At 43.7% G+C, this 22,880-nt stretch overlaps 1 protein-coding gene across 2 annotated transcripts in view; it reads right to left on the bottom strand.

The window, feature by feature from the left end:
• Nucleotides 1-22,880, bottom strand: part of LOC126355515 (cuticle protein 16.5-like) — a 260,085-nt gene that overhangs the window by 2,187 nt on the left and 235,018 nt on the right. The window contains exon 1 of one of the 2 annotated variants that reach the window (XM_050005857.1): nucleotides 3,593-3,612. The exons of the other annotated variant lie outside the window; for it this stretch is intronic. Coding sequence (XP_049861814.1) covers nucleotides 3,593-3,604 — 12 coding nt within the window. The 5' untranslated portion in view covers nucleotides 3,605-3,612. Of the gene's footprint in view, nucleotides 1-3,592; nucleotides 3,613-22,880 lie in introns of those variants that run through there. 2 annotated transcript variants of the gene reach the window in all.

Here is a 22,880-nt window from a genome sequence, read left to right as displayed (position 1 = left end):
TGGAAGTCATTACAGCATAGACGTTTTTCGTCGCGGCGAGACCTTTTTACGAAATTTCAGTCACCAACTTTCTCTTCCGAATGCGAAAATATTTTGTTGAGCCCAACCTACATAGGTAGGAATGATCATCAAAATAAAATAAGAGAAAACAGAGCTCGAACAGAAAGGTTTAGGTGTTCGTTTTTCCCGCTCGCTGTTCGGGAGTGGAATAGTAGAGAGATAGTATGATTGTGGTTCGATGAACCCTCTGCCAAGCACTTAAATGTGAATTGCAGAATAGTCATGTAGATGTAGATGTAGAAATGTATTGCAACTGTTTCTGCTGCCGCGTCAAAAGACACTTCCTGACTACAGAAGATGCTAGATACCAGCATTTCTCTCACAAACCTGTGCAGCGGTGAGTTTTATGTTAGGATGTATTGGGAGGTATGGATTGAGAACGGTGGTCCAGGAAAGTTACGTCTTGCTGAGACAGAGTATTGCTAGATACTTACAGAGCTTTTCCTCAGACAGTAAACTTTTTTACATGGGTAAAACCATTGGCACTCACATGCGAGTGTTTGCTGGATTGTTGAATGTGCAAGACAGGAAGTTCGACATCTGTGGTCGAGTATCACTTTCAGAATGGACGCAGGAGACTGATCTAAAATACGAGAATCTGAGTTCATGTAAATAGATTGGAATATTCTGTAGGAAGCTAAAATTGAAATGCGGCATGATAATTGTACTATAGATATAGGGGAAGGATATATACTTGAGTGAATATAAAAACGATGCTAGACAGTTAATACAAAGTGGACTGGCAGCTATGGAAGCTCCATACACACGTAGACGACGATATGATACGATCAAACTTAGGTACGGTTCCACCACACAATGGCTCATTTACATTCTTGAGTCTGTCTAGTTTCAAGCCATCTATAAGTGATTCAATGTACTGCTTCTCTGTGTATTTAATTTGGACACCTTGTAATTCTGTATTATTACCTTTTTATTTCCTGAAGAATTTGTCAATGACAGCTATCAGAATTTCCAGAACTGAACAGAAGTAACGTGGCTTAAAAAGATATAGGAAATTATTTAGTCAGGCTCCGAAAATATACTAAACGCACAGCATTATCCTAGCTTTGCATTGCAAAATAATTGATGCAAATTCTTGTGACGCAAGGATGAACGTAATCTTGTTTAAGAATGAAGTATATCGTGGGTGATACGTATGATGGGTAGTAACAGAGTTGTAAATATCTCCTCGAGTAAATGAAATTATGAAATAAATTATTAGTTTGCTTGCATGTGCTGTGCTACAGTCGTAAGACATATTTATAAAGCCGACATGTGTTGAGGTGTTTAAGATATTTTGTTTTTGCTCAAGCCGGCCGGAGTGGCCGAGCGGTTCTAGACGCTTCAGTCTGGAACCGCGCTGCTGCGACGGTCGCAGGATCGAATACTGCTTCGGGCATGGATGTGTGTGATGTCCTTAGCTTCAAACGTCCCCTTTGAAAAATTATACAAGACTGTGCTTAAACTGACACGAAATCTGACTTTCAGAAATCCCTACATAAGAATGGCCCTGACTAACATTAACCTGTACGTTTCACAAATCACTTACCTCACAAAAATCTTCCTTACTCGAACTACTGCAATACAGCGAGCGCCGCTACTGCCAGCTAAATAAAAGATTCAAACTACTGAAGGCACTAACTACTGATAGGCATAGTTATCAAATGAAAGATTTTGATAGAAAAGAAAACAATGTATTTACCTTAATATTGTTCAAAATTCATATTACATATATATATATATATATATATATATATATATATATATATATATATATATATATATATATATATATATATATCAGTTCATGACATACAGTCTTACAAATTTACTGTCTCTGTCCAAACCATCCGCTCTCAAAATTCTGCCATCTCTCTCCCCACATCCACCACTGCTGGCGGCTCACCTCCAACTGCGCAACGCTACGCGCTGTTAACATCCATCTGCCCAACACTACAATGGCAGACAACAATGAAAAGTAGCCACAGACTGCGCACAGCACAGCCAGTGATTTTTCATACAGAGCGCCATGTGGCGTTACCAATAAGAAAACCTAAACAGCCTACTTACAAGGTTAGTTGGGTTTAAGTAGTTCTAAGTCAAGAGGCCTGTTGCCGTCGGACGTTAAGTCCCATAGTGCTCAGAGCCGTTTGAACCATTTGTTTCTGCTCACCCTACTGCGTACTGTGATACTGCGACGTGTGGGTTTCATTCTTTACCTGGAATGCTGCCAACAACCTGCAAACAATTATGTGATGCTATTTTTTTCATGCTATTACATAAAGTTCTATACGGCCTCTTGCATGTAATAAAATTACCCTCTAAATTATTCTTATTTTGGTCAGCGTTTACCCAATCTAGTACGGGCTCTGCTGTACTCAAATTTGGCAGATCTATTTCACTGTATTGCAGGATGCCTTTGTTGTGTGCGCAGTCGTCTGTTACCTAATGGAGGGAAGTCGTGTCCGCGACCAGTCTCAGAACTGTATTGGTTTTATTAGTATGTGATCGTATTTTACCACCTAAAGTCCGCCCGCGGTAGCTGAGTGGTCGGCGCGACATAATGTCTGTCCTAAGAGTCCGGGTTCGATTCCCGGCTGGGTCGGAGATTTTCTCTCACAGACTGGGTGTTGTGTTGACCTAATCATCATCATTTCATCCCCATCGACGAGCAGGTCGCCGAAGTGGCGTCCATTTCAAAGACCTGAACCCGGCGGACGGTGTACCCGACGGGAGGCCCTAGCCACACGACCTGCTGCTGCTACCACCTAAAAACGGCGCACAGGCTGGCTGTTCCAAAACCCACACTCGTTAATCTCCTGTGCAGATTCGACCTGCGTATGGTTTAGCCGAGTGTCTCAGAAACTAATACGCTGTCTGTTCTGCTGAACGAGCAGGTCTACATTTAAACCTACACGCTGACGGAAAAAAAGATCGCGACACCAAGCAGGTGTTGTGCGACACAATCTGAGTTTGGTAGGCGTGTTTGTACATCTGAAAGTTGTTATCCAATCAAATTTTGCGCAAGTCGCATAAGAGTGGCACAAGGAGCACCACTAAGAGGATGCGAATCAGGTTTGCCTTCACTACGCGCCGTAAAAGTCGTCTTAGAGATTGCAGGTACTGAGCTTATGACAGTCAAGAATGCTTTTAAGGTTACAAAGAAGCAATTACGAATACCTCACTGAGTATGAGAGAAGTCATGTAATAGGGCTACAATACTCTAGGATGTTCCTTGTGCCCTATTGAAGAAAGACCTCATAGACATGTACACTTCTGGCCATTAAAATTGCTACACCAATAAGAAATGCAGATGATAAAGGGGTATTCATTGGACAAGTATATTATACTAGAACGGACATGTGATTCCATTTTGACGCAGGAGGGCGCTCAGGACGATCTGAAGTTCAACGAGTAATGAAAAATTACAATTCGATTAACACAGCATCACATAAACCGCGTACAGACCAGTTCCTAGTTTTTTATAGTAATCAAGTGTAGTGAAGCACAGTAAGTCAGGAGTTGCACATACCAGGGTGTTCATAGCTGGAAGAGTTGCATATATCCTGAGGAATCAGCACTCTCAACTACCACCACTGTCCGTAATAACGGCCTTCATACGCCTGGGCATTGAGTCAAACAGAGCTTGGATGGCGTGTACAGGTACAGCTGCCCATGCAGCTTCAACACGATACCACAGTCCACAAGAGTATTGACTGGCGTATTGTGACGAATCAGTTGTTCGGCCACCATAGACCTGACGTTTTCAGTTGGTGAGAGATCTGCAGGATCTGCTGGCCAGAAAGGCCCCTACAGGACCTGCAACATGCGGTCGAGCATTATTCTGATGAAATGAAGGGTTTCGCAGGGATCGAATGAAGGGTAGAGCCACGGGTCGTAACACATCTGAAATGGGAGGAGGAGATTAGTGTTTAACGTCCCGTCGACAACGAGGTCATTATAGACGGAGCGCAAGTTCGGGTTAGGAAAGGACGGGGAAGGAAATCGGCCGCGCCCTTTCAAAGGAACCATACTGGCATTTGCCTGAAAGGATTTAGGGAAATCACGGAAAACGTAAATCAGGATGACCGGAGACGGGATTAAACCGTCATCCTCCCGAATGCGAGTCCAGTGTGCTAAGAACTGCTCCACCTCGCTCGGTACAGATCTGAAATGCAACGTCCACAGTTCAAAGTGCCGTCAGTGCGAACAAGAGGTGACCGAGACGTGGAACCAATGGCACCCCATATCATCACGCCGGCTGATACTCCAGTACGGCGATGACGAATACACGCTTACAATGTGCGTTCACCGCGATGTCGCCAAACACAGGTGCGACCATCATGATACTGTAAACAGAACCTGGATTCATCCGAAAAAAATGACGTTTTTCCATTCGTGCATTGAGGTTCGTCGTTGAGTACACCATCGCAGGCGCTCCTGTCTGTGATGCAGCGTCAAGGGTAACCGCAGCCATGGTCTCCGAGCTGATAGTCCATGCTGCTGCAAACGTCGTCGAACTGTTCGTACAGAGGGTTGTCGTCTTGCAAACGTCCCCACGTGTTGACCCAGGGATCTAGACGTGGCTGCACGATCCGTAACAGCCATTTTGATAAGATGCCTGTCATCTCGACTGACCCAGCACGGCGTTCCGTATTGCTCTTCTGAACCCACCGATTCCATATTCTGCTAACAGTCATTGGATCTCGACAAACGCGAGCAGCAATGTCGCGATACGATAAACCGCAATAGCGATAGGCTGCAATCCGACCTTTATCAAAGTCGGAAACGTGATGGTACGCTTTCTCCTCCTTACACGAGGCATCACAACAACGTTTCACCAGGCAACGCCGGTCAGCTGCTGTTTGTGTATGAGAAATCGGTTGGAAACTTTCCTCATGTCAGCACGTTGTAGGTGTCGCCACAGGCGCCAACCTTGTGTGAATGACTGAAAAGCTTATCAATTGCATATCACAGCATCTTCTTCCGGGCGGCTAAATTTCGCGTCTGTAGCATGTCCACTTCGTGGTATAGCAGTTTTAATGGCCAGTAGTGTAGCAATTGTACGTGGCTGTGGTAGCGGTGGTGACGAGAAGGTACGGTCGCAAGAAGGCTTCGCTCCGGACGACTAAGTGGCACACAGTAAGTTAAGACCATCAGCTGCTCATGGCTCTTGGCGCATCATACAGCATCTGCAGCAGCAATCTGAGCAGCAATTTGCATCACAGTGACAGTGAACTGTTACAAAACGATCACCTCAACGACAGATCTGAGCCAGACGCACTGTAGCGTGCATTCCACTGACCGCAAACCACCGCCACTTGCGACTTCAGTGGTGTCAAATGAGATTTCATTGGAGCGCAGGGTGGAGATCTGTTGCGTCTCCTGATGAAAGATCTTTGTGCCTCGGTGCCAGTGCTGTGTTGGTTAGGAGGTGCAGAGGTGTGCCTGCAGCCAGCCTATCTGTGCCAAGACGCATTCTCCCTACACATCGAGCTATGGTGTGAGTTGCGTTTTCGTATGTCAGCAAGAGCACCGCCGTTGTTATCCCACCCTGACTGATAACTTGTACGTCAGTCAGGTCATTCGACCTCTTGTGCTGCCGTTCATGAACAGCATTTTTAGGAGTGGTTTCCAACAGGCTAAAATGTCGACCGGGTACCACTTTTGTTACCGAACCTGCTCTAGAGGTTGTCGACAGCAATATAACACTCAATGTCGTCTGGAGACATTGCAAATGGCTCTGAGCACTATGGGACTTAACTTCTAAGGTCATCAGTCCCCTAGAACTTAGAACTACTTAAACCTAACTAACCTAAAGACAGCGCACACATCCACGCTCGAGGCAGGAATCGAACCTGCGACCGTAGCAGTCGCTCGGTTCCGGAACTGAAGCGCCTAGAGTCTCTCGGCCGCCACGGCCGGCGAGAAATTGCAGCCGCACAAATTACAGCCACATGTACTACAACATTACTGGACACTATTGCCAAACACTGACCGCGACAACACATTTCCGATCCAGAAGTGTTTAAATGGCGCCACAATAATGCGACTAAATGAGCGAACGCGAGGTACTGAAGTACGATCAGCTATACTGCTGTTATGTTAAACGAGAAATAAAGATAGACATATCAAGGGAAATCGAGCTTTGTTGATGCGTTCTTTTTTAAGTAATACCTACAAAAAATTAAATCGTAAGATGATGCTATCGTTGAGCCAGATGCTGTCATATGCCTTGTTTATGAGGAAATCACTCAGCCTGCTAGATCCGGGCAATCGCAGAGGATGGGATTGTTGATAGTTGGGAGCTCCAGCGCTAGGCGCGTTATGAGGTCGCCTTGAGGACTTGGCTGACAAGGAGGGTAAGAAAACCAATGTGCACTCCGTGTGCATACTGGGTGGAGTCATTCTAGATGTGGAAAGTCCTCCCGGATGCCGTGAAGAGCACAGGTTGTAGCCAACTGCAGATGGTTGCTCACGTCGGTACCAATGATGTGTGTCACTTTGGATCAGAAGAGATTAGTCGACAACACCGATTTAGGACCTCTGGTACAGAGCCGAGTGGAGGGTCTGAATCAGAGGCTCAGACGGTTCTGTACCCGTGTGGGCTGCAGATTAATCGACTTGCGCCAAACGGTGCTTCAGATTAGATTGTTTTCGGGGAAGAGACCAAACAGCGAGGTCATAGGTCTGGGGGTTGGGTTTCGGGTACCGTTGAATAGGTCGGTGTCCACCATACGCAGGAGGCGGCTACACGGGTAGCAGGGTCTGTGTGGCGCTGACTGGGCTGTTTTTTAGGTTAGAGGGTCTCGGGAAAACACAAGAAGGGCTACAGTCACAAAGGGTGCAAGCTGAACACAGGAAGAACGTAGGTACAGGAACCATTGGTATAACAGTTGTAAATTATCGTAGCTTTGTTGGGAAAGTACCAGAATTCCAAGCGCTAATACAAACCACTGATGCTCAAATCTTTATAGGCACTGAAAACTGGCTAAAGCCGGATATAAGCAAAGAACTTAACGGTCTTCCGAAAGGATAGGTTAAACACGGTTGGCGGTGGCGTGTTTGTTGCTGTCTGAAGTAGTTAACTTGTCGCGAAATTGAAGTAGATACTTCCTGTGAGTTAGTATGGGCAGAGTGCATTGTTGGCAACAGGAATAAAATACTAACTGGATCCTTTTGCCGACCTCCCAATTCAGATGATACAGTTGCTGAAAGGTTCAAAGAAAACTAGAGTTTAATTTCAAACACGTACCCGACTCATACCATAGTAGTTGGAGGTAACTTTAATTTAACCTCGATATGTTGGCGAAAATACATGTATAACTCCGGAGGTACGCAAAAAAATCATCCGAAATTCTGCTAAACACACTCTCTGAAAATTATTTCGAGCAGTTACTACATGAGACCAAGAGAAAAATAAACGGTTGTGAAAACACACTTGTTTGGGGGGGTGGGGGGGGGGGGCTTATGGGAGAAAACACACTTGTCCTCTTAGCAACAAATAACCCTGAGTTAATAACGAGCGTCAAATTCGATTCAGGGATTAGTGAACGCAGGGTATTCGTAGAGAGACTGAATATTGTAATCCCCAAATCCTCAAAAAATGAGCGAAAAATATACCTATTCAAAAAAGCAGATAAAAATTCACTTCACGCCTTCATGAGAGACAATCTCCACTCATTCCAAATTAATAATATAAGTGTAGACCAGATGTGGCTTAAATTCAAAGCAATAGTATCGGCAGCAATTTATACCAAACAAATTAACAAATGACGGAGCTGATCCTCCTTGCTACATAAAACGGATCAGAGCACTGTTGCAGAAACAACGAAACAAACATGCCAAATTTAAATAGATGCAAAATCCCCAAGACTGGCGATCTTTTACAGGAGCTCGAAATTTAGCGCGGACTTCAATGCGAGATGCTTATAACGAAACTTTGTCTCGAAACCTGGCACAAAATCCACAAATATTCTAGTCATATGTGAAGTATATTAGCGGCAAGAAATAATCAATGCCTTTTATGCGCGATAGCGATGGAGATACTATCGAAGACAGTGCTGCCAAAGCAGAGTCACTAAACACAGCCTTCCGAAATGCCTTCACAAAACAAGACGAAGTAAATATTCCAGAATTCTAATCGAGAACAGCTGCCAACATGAGTAACGTAGAAGTAAATATCCTCGGAGTAGTGAAGAAACTTAAATCACTTAATAAAAGCTAGCCTTCTGGTACAGACTGCCTACCAATTTGGTTCCTTTCGGAGTATGCTCATGCATTAGCTCCATACTTAACAATCATATACAACCGTTCGCTCTACAAAAGATCCATACCCAAAGACTGGAAAGTTGCACAGGTCACACCTATATTCAAGAAAAATAGTAGGAGTAATCCACTAAATTACAGGTCCATATCGCTATCGTCGATATGCAGCAGGATTTTTGAACATATATTGTGTTTCAACATTATGAATTACTTCGAAGGAAACGGTCTATTGACACACAGTCAACAGGGGTTTATAAAACATCGATCCTGTGAAACACAACTATCTCTTTACTCACATGAAGTGTTGTGTGCTATAGACAAGGGATTTCAGATCGATTCCGTATTCCTGGATTTCCGGAAGGCTTTTGACACTGTACCACCCAAGCGGCTCGTAGTGAAATTACGTGCTTTTGGATTATCGTCTCAGTTATGTGACGTGATTTGTGATTTCCTGTCAGAGAGGTTCGTAGTAATTGACGGAAAGTCATCGAGTAAAACAGAAGTGATTTCTTACGTTCCCCAAGGTAGTGTTATAGGCTCTTCGCTGTTACTTATCTATATAAAAGATTTTGAAGACAATCTGAGTAGCCTTCGGTTGTTTGCAGATGACGCTGTTGATTATCGACTAATAAAGTCATCAGAAGATCAAAACAAACTGCAAAACGATTTAGAAAAAATATCTGAATGATGCGAAAAGTGACAGTTGACCCTGAATAACAGAAAGTGAAGGGTCATCCACATGAGTGCTAAAAGGAACTCGTTAAAATTCGGTGACACGACAAATCAGTCTAATATAAACGCCGTAAATTCAAGTAAATACCTAGGTATTACAATTACGAACAACTTAAATTGGAAAGAACACATAGAAAATGTTGTGGGGAAGGCTAACCAAAGACTGCGTTTTACTGCAGGACATTTAGAAAATGTAACAGACCTACTAAAGAGACTGCCTACAGTACGATTGTCCGTCCTCTTTTCTAATACTGCTGCGCACTGTGTTTTCCTTACCAGATAGGACTGACGGAGTACATCCAAAATGTTCAAAGAAAGACAGCACGTTTTCTATTATCGCGAAATATGGAAGAGAGTGTCACAGAAATAATACAGAATTTGGGCTGGAAATCATTAAAAGAAAGGCGTTTTTCTTTGCGACGGAATCTTATCACGAAATTCAATGACCAAATTTCTCCTCCGAATGCTACATAGGGAGGAGCGATCACCACGATAAAATAAGGGAAATCAGGGCTCGTACGGAAAGATATAGGTGTTCATTCTTTCCGTGCGCTCAACGAGACTGGAATAATAAAGGATTTTGAAAGTGGTTAGATGAACACTGTGCCATGCACTTAAATGTGATCTGCAGAGTATCGATGTAGATGTAACCCCAGGTGGACAACAGCCGTACGCCGTTTTTAATCCGAACACTTTTCGTTTGGTTTTCCACTCGAAATGTTCCCTTTTGGTTCTTGGATATAATGTATATTATAGCTCATGCCTCTTCTTCCGTCGATTTAAAACTACTTAGACCATTTTACTTTGTGAAATGCATCCTCTAGGTGGTCAAATGCCATAAGAGTGTGTTGACCTTTCGTGCGTCTTACTTCCATTACCATGCACAGCGTCGGAACTATCTGATAGCTTTAACTTCTTTATAAGCAAACTGATCAACATGTAACATATCGTCACTTTTCTTTTCCATTGTTTCGTGTATTCTTGTGGTTATCAACTTGAACGCTATCGACCTTTATTATCACAAACTTCAGTGCAACCGTCGTCGGAACAGCACGTCGTCTGCTAGGAAAATGTTTGGCACGTTCTTTCTCTTCGGCTCGATCACAAATATTCGTAATATGTGTTCCTTGTAACGGGGAAAGTTAATATTTACAGGGCTGAAATAAATAAATTTCTTTCATGTCACTGAAATAATAAAGTTATTTTTACTGCAAGCACTACATATATGCTCGTATTAAAAGTTTTATTCAAGTCTAAATAGCTTGAAATGCAGTCGCATAATACGATCAGCACTCCACCGGTCGAGAACTCTTCATTTAGATGTAAGTCCGACTTATCTTTCATAAAGGTTCACAACTGCCCATAAAGAAACACTTTTCAGTACGAATCATATAAATTCAAAACTATCAATATGCTACACTTGAAAATGTGCGGCCATGTCGGAGTTCATATTTTGAACGAATATAGTTTATCACGTATCCAGTTCACTATTCACCATCTTCCTGCGATACTGCTTCCTCACTCGTCACCGGAAAACCTCCTCAACACTCCATGGATCTATTTATGATAAGGGTAAGAGTAAAAAAATACTAAAATTATTCAGATAATTTGAGGCGAGAGAAATGTGATGGGGGACTGGAATTCGTTTGCAGGAAGAGGAAGAGAGAGAGAGGGAGAGAGAGAGAGAGAGAGAGAGAGAGAGAGAGAGAGAGAAATGATAGGTGAATATGGACTGGGAGAAAGCAATGAAGCAGAAAGCCGTGTGGTGGAACTTTGCACAGGGCATAATTTTATCATCGCTAGCTCTTGACTTCAGAAACATGATAGAAGGCTCTACACGAGAAGAGACATGGAGACACCTTGAGGTTTCTGATTCATTATGTAATGGTAAGGAGATATTTCGGAACAAGATTTTAAAATGTAAGATGTCTCCAGGAACAGATATGGACTCTGACCACTCTTCATTAGTTATGAACTGAAGCTTTAAAGGCCAACATTTCAAATTACGCTCTACCGTGACTCTTATTAACATGGAATTAAATAACAAATTTACGGTTATCAGTACCTTTTTTACTTACGTCCATAACGCGTTTGTGCCGGCCGCGGTGGTCTCGCGGTTAAGGCGCTCAGTCCGGAACCGCGTGACTGTTACGCTCGCAGGTTCGAATCCTGCCTCGGGCATGGATGTGTATGATGTCCTTAGGTTAGTTAGGTTTAAGTAGTTCTTAGTTCTAGGGGACTGATGACCGCAGATGTTAAGTCCCATAGTGCTCAGAGCCATTTGAACCATAACGCGTTTCGAAGGTTTACACCTCCGTCTTCAGAGGAAAGATCCAGGTTCAGGCACTGTCTCCGGCAATCACGGGGTCCTTTCTCTGTCATAACATAATACATGTAAACACACTCATATGTCATACTAACACATGTAAAGCCAACTGAAGATGAAGATTCAAGCTTTCGAGACGCACTGTGGATATAAATAAACTGACTGGTAATACCAAACTTGTTGTTTCATTTGATATTTACTGTAGATTAGAATAGAGTAAATTACGAATAGGTAGGAAATGGAGGAGATGGAACCAAGGTAAGGTGAAGGAGTTAGTGGTTGATAAGAGCTTCAGAGGGAGAATTAGCCAACAGGGTAAAGGAGTACATTAGAAGATGAATGGGTAGCTTTGAAAGATGCAACAGTGAAGGCAGCTGAGGATCAGACAGGTAAAATTACAAGACATAGTAGAACTCATAACATACGACTGGAGATAATGAATTTAATTAATGAAAGGACAAAATATAATGATACAGGAAATGAAGCAGGCGAAAGGGAATACATAAACATCTAAAACAGAGACTGACAGGAAGTGTAAAATGACTAAGCGGGAATGAATAGAGGACAATTGGAAGGATGTAGAAGCATATTTCAGTAGGGGAAAGAGAGAAACAGGTTATGGGAATATTAAAGAACCCTTTGGATGAAAGAGAAGCAGCTGTAAAAATATCAAGCGCTCGGATGATAAACCAGTAGGTTGCTAAGCTAACAAGGGAAAGCTGAAAAGTGGAAGGAATACACACACCAAAAAATGTTTTGCATCGCCTTGGTTCCGAGAGTTTTGGAACCTGTACAGAAGATTGGAATAGAGATCAATATAAACAATGCTTATAAAAACCACACATTGCATGTTGTACCACCTTGTAGAGAGACCTTCAGAGATGATGGTCCATATTGCCGTACATACCGGTACCGCTAACACCCAGTAGCATGTCCTCTTGCATTGACACAATCCTGTATTCGTCGAGGTATATTATCCACAAGTTCATCAAGGCACTGTTCGCCCAGATTATCCCACTGCTCAATGGCGATTCGGCGTAGATCCCTCACAGTTGTTTAGTGAGTCACGTCGTCCACAAACAGCCCTTTTCAATGTATCCCAGGCATGTTCGATAGGATTCATGTCTGCAGAACATGTCGAGCGATGTCGTAACCCTGAAGGAAGTTGGTTATGAGCACTGTGGGACAACGTCCGAGGTCATCAGTCCCCTAGAACATAGAACTACTTAAACCTAACTAACCTAAGGACGTCACACACATCCATGCCCAAGGCAGGATTCGAACCTGCGACCGTAGCGGTCGCGCGGTTCCAGACTGTAGCGCCTAAGCCGCGTGGAATTAGCCCAGCGGTCTTACGCGCTACAGTCATGGACTGTGCTGCTGTTGCCAGCGGAGGTTCGAGTCCTCCCTCGGGCATGGCTGTGTGTGTTTGTCCTTAGGATAAATTAGGTTAAGTAGTGTGTAAGCTTAGGGACTGATGACGTTAGCTGTTAAGTTCTATATGATTTCACATACCTTTGAACATTTTTTGTAAAGCCTAGAACCGTTCGGCCACCCCAGCCGGCCCTGAAGGAAGTCATTCACAAGATGTGCACGATGGGTACGCGAATTGTCGTCAATGAAGACGAAAGCCTCGCCAATACGCTGTCGATGTGGTTGCATTATCGGTCATAGGATGGCATTCATGTATCGTACAGCCGTTATGGCGTCTTCCATGACCACCAGCGGCGTACGTCGGCCCCACATAATGCCACCTCGAAACAGCAGGGAACCTCCACCTTGTTGCACTCGCTGGACAGTGTGTCTAAGGCATTTATCCTGATCGGGTTGCCTCCAGACACGCCTCCGACGATTGTTGGGTTTAAAGGATATGCGTCAGCGGTGAAGAGACTTGATGCCAATCCTGAGCCATCCATTCAGAATGTGGTTGGGCCAATCAGTACCGTGCTGCACGGTGTCGTCGTTCCGAAGATGAAACTCGCCGTGGACGTCGGGAGTGAAGTTGCGCATCATGCAGCCTACGGCGCACAGGTTGAGTCGTAACACGACGTCCTGTGGCTGTACGAAAAGCATTATTATTCAACATGGTGGCGTTGCTGTCAGGGCTCCTCATAGCCACAATCCTTCGGTAGCGGTCATCCACTGCAGTAGTAGCCCTTGGTCGGGGTGAGTGAGGCATTTCATTGACAGTTTCTGTCTCTCTGTATCTCCTCCATGTTCGAACAACCTCGCTGTGGTTCAGTCCGAGACGCCTGGACACTTATTGAGAGACCCCCCTGGCAAAAAGTAACCATGCGGACGCGATCGAACCGCGCTCTCGGATCGTTAGACAACATTCAAACGAATCGGATTAATGTGTTTTATTACAAAATCTAAAATATTACAACAATTAACTTTGTGTTGAACGGATGTGTCGCACACAGAGAGTGAGAGACAACATAATAAATCTGTTCAGTACAATAATTCCAAGTTTGACCTATATAGAGTGTACAAGTAAATAACGAGCTTTGACTCTGCTACTCAGGTCGCTAGTTTTGACGCTAGTGGAGAACCGGGCCGCGGCCAGTCTGGCGCGGCGCTTATGTTCTCTTCGCATAGAGGCCACTGCTGTAGCGTTGTCGTCCTGGAGACAGGTCGGTCAGCCCGCAGTTGGCTGACGTGTCCTTCATAGCCCACTCTGCTCACTCGTTTTCGACTGCGTGCCGGCGCTCGACTTAACGCCGTAACAGTAAGCTGTATTACAGAAACTACATTTAATAAGTAATCAATGTAATAGATATTAAATAGATATTAAATTATAATGAAAACATTGTGAATTGCTGGGTAATAGGCAAAGGAACTTTATTGAATGTGTCTATAGCAGCGACGAAATAGCTGTAGCTGTGCCATCGCTTATCTTTGCAGGGTGCTCCCACCGACGCGGTGTGCAGTTATGCTCGAGCCAATGTAGACGCGCCTTATTCCTTAACATGCGAGTATTGAGAGCACGGTAGGAGTCGACAGGAGGCGGAAGCTGGCTTTTATAAATAAATAAATACTAGTTTTGTGTATCCTCAAACTGGGCTCAGTGCTTGCACCCTAAAAGCCCTGTGCTCGGCAATCCTTCTTTCAACAACTGCCGTACGTTGAACGGTAGAGGGCTTGCAGTGGCGACGAATTTGGGCGTTGGAAGGATTAAAATGCCTGAAAAGAATAACAGTAAGCCAATCAAATTCTTTCCATGACAAATGAGCATATCAGTTTGCCTAACTGATGATCGGAGAACTATCTCGTATCCACCAACTTCCACACCATGTCCATCTGTTTATCTCGTCATTATTGAACAATAAGTGTCTTCAGTCAAAACTGCAGTCGTACCTACATCTACATCTATGCTCTACAAAAGCACTGTGTAGTGCATGGCAGGGGATGCGTCCCACTGTACCAATTATTAGGATTTTTCTCGTTCCATTCACGCCCATATCGCGGTAAGGATGATTGTTCAAAAGCCTCTATGTGTGCTGTAATTAATCAAATCTGTTACTCACAATTCCTACTGCAGCGATAGGTACTGGTTTGTAGTGTATTCTTAAAGTCATCATTTAAAGTCGGTTCTTGAAACATTGTAAGTGGGCGATGGTTTAAATCTGTCATCAGGAGTTTGCCAGGTCAGTTCTATAGACATCTCTGTCACACTGTTCCACTGCTCAAACAAAACCTGGGGCCAACCGTGTAGCCGTTTCCTGTATACGTTCAGTATCTTCTGTTAGTCCTATTTGGTATGAGTCCCACACACTTGAGCAGTATTTTAGGATGGGTCGCAAGAGTAACTTGTAAGCAATAGTTTTTGCCAACTGATTTCATTTCCACAGTATTCTATCGCGTCTGAGCCAAGGTAATCATTCCTTTCATGTCCCTGAAAGTAACAGCTCGTTGCACCATTAGCTCTCCTATAATTACTGCAATACATTCACTCTTTAGCGTTCACAAAAAAATGGTTCAAATGGCTCTGAGCAGTATGGGACTTAACATCTGAGGTTATCAGTCCCCTAGAACTTAGAACTACTTAAAACTAACTACCCTAAGGACATCACACACATCCATGCCCCTGGCAGGAATCGAACCTGCAACCGTAGCGGTCACGCGGTTCCAGACTGAAGGGCCAGAACCGCTCGGCCACAGCGGTCGGCTATCGTGGTGTATTTTCGTAATGGCTTTTAGGATAAAATGTTCTAATCTTTGGTCTTCTTTTTATTATGAGAAAGGAAACGACTCTTTGAAGGATTACACTTCAAAAAATTTTGGAGATAAATCATCCTCCTGAACAGCCTGGAGGTGAAACGTCACCATTCTGTTCTTTCATCTAGCTACATATAACAAGCATCAACACTTCCATTATGCAATTTCTGTCTTCAAATGATGCATCAGATATCTATAGAACATCTGCAAAGGTGGTTTGACAAGCCTGGTGAAAAAGCAAGAAAACATTTTTGTTTCCTAAACAGTTTACCTTACTTCACAACATAGGTTCCTTTGGCGGATATAAAATTGGTCCAGCACTCCTCCATTTTTTTCATCCCACCTGTCAAACTCTGCAAAATATTCGTGGACTGCGCTATTAGTTCCCCATTTGATGAAAATTTCTTCCCAGCAAGTCGACATTTCAAGTTAGGGAACAGGAAGAAGCCATTGAGGGTTGTGAATGATGAATAGGGCAAACGGAAAACCAATTCAAATCTCAGATCATTCACTTCCACCATTGCTATCATTGATGTGTGGTAGGGTGCTTTATTCTGACGAAAGAGCACTTTTTGTGTCCCAGCCTTGCTCTTTTTTCAGCCAAACGAACAACAATGAAGCATAATAGAGTTTAGTTATGGTTCTACTTTAGTTTCAAGTAACTTATGAAAATTATTCCTTAGGATTCCAGAAATTAGTGGTCGCTACCTTACCAGCTGCCAAAATCGTCCTTGCTGTCTTTGGTGCACTTTCATCAGCCTTTGAGCATTGTTTTGGCTGCCGTTTTGACTCTGGTGTGTAATGATGGGACCAGGCTTCACAAAACATTCAAAAATCGCCACGAGGAATCGTGTGGATTGCGGTTAAACCTCGCGAGACATTATGCTGAAATGATTTGCGTCTGGTCGACTCTGAGCAATCATAGCACACACGTTGCAAACAGCTTCTTCGTAGAACAAGGTCACCTGAGGTGCCTATAGTCTCACCAATCTCACGAAATTTTATTCAACTATCTTGGATTACTATGTCATGGATTTTCTCAATGATTTCCTTTGTGGTGACATTAGTTAGATTGTTGCAGCCTACTTCGACTTAAGTGCTTGGCCGACCACTTTAAATTCATTGATCCGAAAGAAAATGGTTTTCAGTGATTGTGCAGAGCCCATGTGAACTTCGAGTTCTGTTTTGATTTGTAAAGTAAGTCCAGCTCTTCACATTAAAATGTTCAATAACTCTACGAAACTCGATCTGTCCATTTTCAATCCCAGTCGACACACTGTCCAAATAAGACGGCTGTCAACAATGGCCGGGTGCTGCGGTCGAGCTGTTCTAGGAGCTTCAGTCCGGAACGCGCTACTGCTGCGGTCGCAGGTTCGAATCCTGCCTCGGGCATGAATGTGTGTGATGTCTTCATGTTAGTTAGGTTTAAGTAGTTCTAAGTCTAGGGGACTGTTGACCTCAGATGTTAGGTCCCATAGTGCTCAAAGCTATTTGAACTATAGTCAACACTGAACGGTACACTCAACATTGTTGAGATTCCTTATATGATGCTTGGATTACTCAAGCTAACCAACGATCACAGCGCAACAAAAACATTCCACTCTTTCGTGTAAATTTAACAGAGTCCTCAAACCACCCTGGTATCTGCGTCTTCCCTATGTTTGCTTCCCGGGTACTGAAATATCAAAGTATCTTCGTAGCATTGGTAGGAGGAAAGTTTCCGTCCAGCACGTAAGTTACCCTGATCTATATTTAGTACCACAGTTGTCTTGAGCTACTACTGTTTATGATATTTCGTACCGTATCGTTTGTACTGAAAATAAAAATTAATGATAACTTATCTTCAGTTCTTTAAATAGCTTTTTAGAGATCAGGGATTCAACAACAGTGTGAACAGAAAAAACGAAAACAAAATATAAGATTGTACTAAGTATTTTATTATTTTTATGAAAATTTTGAAGACAGGAATTTCACACTTGTGAAGTCCACTGCCAAGGTGTTTTAAGAAAAGACATTTCAGCCCAGCAGAGCAGCCTTAGCGTGGAGGTGGGCGGCGGCGGTGAGGGCACCAGGGGCGGCGTAGGCCAGAGGGGCGGGAGCGGCGTAAGCCACAGGAGCGGGGGCGGCGTACGCCACGGCGGGGGCGGCGTAAGCGCGGGCAGCGTAGGCGAGGGCGGCGCCGTTGATGACGGCGTCACGGGCCTGAGTCTGGGCGACGGCGGTCAGGTGGGCGGCCCTGGTGGCGGCGACGGCAGGGGTGTCCAGCAGGTAGCCGTCGGAGCGCACGGCGACGGGGGCGGGGCCGTAGGCGGCGTAGCCGGCGTGCACGGGGGCGGCCACCACAGCGGGGGCGGCGTACGCGGCGGGGGCGACGACTGCGGCGGGGGCGGCTCCCAGGTAGCCGGGCTTAGCCACGGCGACGGCCAGGACGGCGCTCAGGACGATCTGGAGTGAGGAAAAGTATCGTAAAACAGTGTTGTGTTTGCACGTCAATCTCATAGAATTCGTACAGCCGCTGATGCAGTGAATTACAACTGCTTACTTAGCACTAGTGATACGTACCAGGGTGTTCATGGCTGGGGTAGTTGGTGCTGCTGCTGATGCTGCTGCCGAAATGTAACTTCGCCGTGGATCTCGCGGGTTTATATACACAGCCGGACCGGCATGCGTCACCTCGCGTGAAAGTAGTGCTCCTGCAGCCACGGCCTTGTATGAGGTCCTACGTTGGGCGTTGGCTGGCGGCTCACTGCTTTGTTCCACATGCTGTGCTGACTTACGGTTTTGAGGAAAGGAAAGAATTTTTGAAGGTGTCATTTGTGTTAATTGTCCATGGAACTGAGTGTTCCATAGAAAAATCACAAGTAAAATATTTTTGCATTTCGTGATTTCTTATGGTAGTTATTTCGTCCTTTATCTTACGAATTGTTTATTATCTTGGATCTAACGTTGTATGTGTGTGACACCTACCATTCTATAGGACAAGTTCACCTTCGTTCTATATCAGTATCAATAGTGCTACACCACAGCGTACTGTCACTCCAAACGGCCATAACGGCAAACTAAAAGGTTAATGTTGGGAAAAATAAGAGAAATAAATGAAAAGGAGAATAGATAATGTTGTAGTGTGAAAGTAATAAGCGAAGCTGTGGCTGCCACTTCAGTAACTATCACGTGTTGCGAGGAGTTATCCCGAAAAAAAAAGGTTAATGTGCAATGTAAGAGTGAAGAAATATAAAAAGATCTGATTTTATACGGTAAATTATACACACCATACCTCCAACACAAAATAACTAGTGTATATCCCTTTAATATCGAAAGGAAATGAAAGTAATTTTTAATGTAACAATCAAATCTAAAGTAGCCGTTTTCCTGTAAGAATGATATGTTTACAGAGAAGACGCTGCAAGACTTCCAATGTTAAGTTTCCTTTATAAGTAACTGAGGGAAAGATTGAGTTTTAAGAAACACACTATTACTAACAAATACGGGAAAAGGAGTAAGCCGAACTACTACGGTAGCTGCAAGTACGTGAAAACCGTCTGAAAAATTTACTCATTCATAATCCTGGTAGAGAAACAGGTTATGTGTGCTTTTCTTGAGATATAAATCGTAGTCTTTAGATATGTCAGTCCATCCCTCCCTCCGTCTTTCTTGGTGTGATTTCAACTACAGTAAGTCTTATTTCTAAGCCAGGCCATCAATAGATTGCAAATCTTCCTGTTCTATGTGTGTTGTTATCACAAACACAACACTTTAGTCATCGTCTGTATAATGATGGTGCTTAGAATCACAGATAACGGGAAAAATCTTATTCGTGGATGGAAATGAAAATAAAAGCCTTGTGATGGTTACAAATAACAAGTTCTTTATTTTTGTTGTCAAATAGTGTCTAGCTGAAAGGTAATCAAATTGTTTTCCTGCGCTGCCACAGTACGTCGAAATAGACAGTGACGGTTATTCCAATAAATTAAAGCTGAATTAATATATTTATCAGCTGACATCCATAGCCATCGTTTGGCCAAATCAGGTTTTACGCACTGACATTCCTGAGAACATATGAATATTGGAAATTTAAAACTTTGTAAGTGCTGTTTATTTTCAGAAAACTCGTTTTCAGTGCTGCTGTGTTTCGGTATCCCGTTACATACCATTTGACGGGTTGCAAGTGCGAAATGAGGGAGAATAGGTCTAACATTTTGCCTTTCAGTCGTAGTGGATGGTGAGATCGCAGCTGTGTGATGATTTGAAACTGTAAAGAAATCACCCTCTGATTGCAAGGTTTTTTTTATATCCAATCCATAATCGATTTCTGGAATGCCAATTCTATCTTAAAAATATACCTGTTCACACAGCAAACTTTTCCAAACGTTACATCACAGCATATACACTGAAGAGCCAAAGAAACTGGTACACCTGCCTAATATCGTTTGGAACCCCGCGAGCACGCAGAAGTACCGCAGAACGCCGTGGCATGGACTCTGCTCAAGTCTGAACTAGTGCTGGAGAGAACTGACACCATGAGTCCTGCACGCCTGTCCATAAATCCGTAAGAGTACGAGATCTCTTCAGAACAGCACGCTGAAGGGGCAAGGGATGCCAGATATGCTGTATAATGTTCATGTCTGGAGCCACTCTGTAGCAATTCTGGAGGTGTGGGGTGTCGGAGTGTCCTGCTGGAATTGCCCAGGTCCATCGGGATGCACAATGGACATGAATGGATGCAGGTGATCAAACAGAGTGCTTACGTGCGTGTAACCTGTCAGTCAAATCTAGACGTATCAGGGGTCCCCTATCACCCAACAGCACACGTCCCACACTATTAGAGAGCCTCCACCAGCTTGAACAGTCCCCTGCTGACATGCAGGGTCCATAGATTCATGAGGTTGTCCCCATACCCATACACGTCCATCCACTCGGTACAATTTGAAATGAGACTCGTCCTAGCAGGCTATATGTTCACAGTCCTAAAGAGTCCAATGTCGGTGTTGAAGTGCCCTGGCGAGGCGCAAAGCTTTAATTCCTCTTCACTTTCACTCAGGATAGCAATGTCATCAGCGAATCGTATCATTGATATCCTTTCACCTTGTATTTTAATTCCATTCCTGAACCTTTCTTTTATTTCCATCATTGCTGCCTCGATGTACAGATTGAAGAGTAGGGGCGAAATGCTACAGCCTTGTCTTACACCCTTCTTAATACGAGCACTTCGTTCTTGATCGTCCACTCTTATTATTCCCTCTTGGTTGTTGTACATATTGTATGTGACCCGTCTCTATCATCAAGGGTGTACGAGTGGGCCATCCGCTGCGGAAAGCTCATATCGACGGCGTATCGTTGACGCTTAGTGATGGGCCAGTTCTGAAATATGATGCAGTTTGCGGAAGGGTTGCACTTCAGTCACTCTGAACGATTGTCTTCAGTCGTCGTAGGTCTCGTTCTTCCAGGATCATTTTCCGGAAGCGACGGTGTCGGAGATTTGATGTTTACCGGATTACTGATATTCACGGTACATTCGTGAAATAGTCGTACGGGAAAATACCCACTTCATCGTCACCTCAGAGATGCTGTGTTTTATCACAAGTGTGCCCAGTGTAACACCACTTTCAAACTCCCTTAAAACCTGATAACCGGCCACTGTAGCAGCAGTAACTGATCTAACAAGTGAGCCAGATACTTGTTGTCTCATATAGGCGTTGCTGACCGCAGCGCCGTATTCTGACTGTTTAAATATTTATCTATTTGAACACGCACGCCTTAACAGTTTCTTTGGCGCTTCAGTGTACAGCAAACCAGCATTACTCGCATTGTGTACTTACAAGTTCTCAAGCATACCCGTTATAAGAACAGATTAAAGTATTGTGCTTATATCCATTTATACATTAAATTAGAATTACTCATGCTCATAGACCAAATATTATGCCAAAAATATATTGTCTTACACGTGTTAATGCCATTATATACTGTTGTTAACCAATTTTACAAATGAACTAAGACCCTTTTGCAATGAAGGTGTGTATACCACGCTCAAGAGGCATCGACTAATTAGGTGACTAAAACTTTATGTCCACAAACAGTGGAATCATTATAGATGACCATGTGCCATGACACCGGGCCACAGTTGTTCGTGATTAGTTTGAACATTCTGGACAGTTCGAGCGAAGGATTTGGACATCCATATTGCCGGACATAAATCCCATGGAATGTTTATGGAACATAATCGAGGGGTCATTCCGTGGACAAAATCCTGCACAAGCAACACTTTGGTACTTGTGAACGGTTACTGAGGCAGCATAGCTGAATATTTCTGCAGGGGACTCTCAAAGACTTATTGAATCCATGTCACGCCGAGTTGGTGAAATTATTATTTTTTTTTTTTTCATCAGTCTACTGACTGGTTTGATGCGGCCCGCCACAAATTCCTTTCCTGTGCTAACCTCTTCATCTCAGAGTAGCACTTGCAACCTACGTCCTCAATTATTTGCTTGACGTATTCCAATCTCTGTCTTCCTCTACAGTTTTTGCCCTTTACAGCTCCCTCTAGTACCATGGAAGTCATTCCCTCATGTCTTAGCAGATGTCCTATCATCCTGACCCTTCTCCTTATCAGTGTTATCCACATACTCCTTCCTTCTCCGATTCTGCGTAGAACCTCCTCATTACTTATATTATCAGTCCACCTAATTTTAAACATTTATACCACCACATCTCAAATGCTTCTATTCTCTTCTGTTCCGGTTTCCCCACCCACAGTCCATGTTTCACTACCATACAATGCTGTACTCCAGACGTACATCCTCAGAAATTTCTTCCTCAAATTAAGGCCGGTATTTGATATCAGTAGACTTCTCTTGGCCAGAAATGCCTTTTTTGCAATAGCGAGTCTGCTTTTGATGTCCTCCTTGCTCCGTCCGTCATTGGTTATTTTACTGCTTAGGTAGCAGAATTCCACAACTTCATTGACTTCATGACCATCAATCCTGATGTTAAGTTTCTCGCTGTTCTCATTTCTACTACTTCTCATTACCTTCGTCTTTCTCCGATTTACTCTCAAACCATATTGTGTACTCATTAGACTATTCATTCCGTTGAGCAGATCATTTAATTCCTCTTCACTTTCACTCAGGATAGCAATGTCATCAGCGAATCGTATCATTGATATCCTTTCACCTTGTATTTTAATTCCATTCCTGAACCTTTCTTTTACTTCCATCATTGCTTCCTCGATGTACAGATTGAAGAGTAGGGGCGAAATGCTACAGCCTTGTCTTACACCCTT

This window comes from Schistocerca gregaria, chromosome 3 (genome assembly GCF_023897955.1).
Source record: "Schistocerca gregaria isolate iqSchGreg1 chromosome 3, iqSchGreg1.2, whole genome shotgun sequence".
Classification (NCBI taxonomy): Eukaryota; Metazoa; Arthropoda; class Insecta; order Orthoptera; family Acrididae; genus Schistocerca; species Schistocerca gregaria.
Note: the sequence above shows the minus strand (reverse complement) of the source record. Positions and strands in the feature narration are given on the sequence as shown.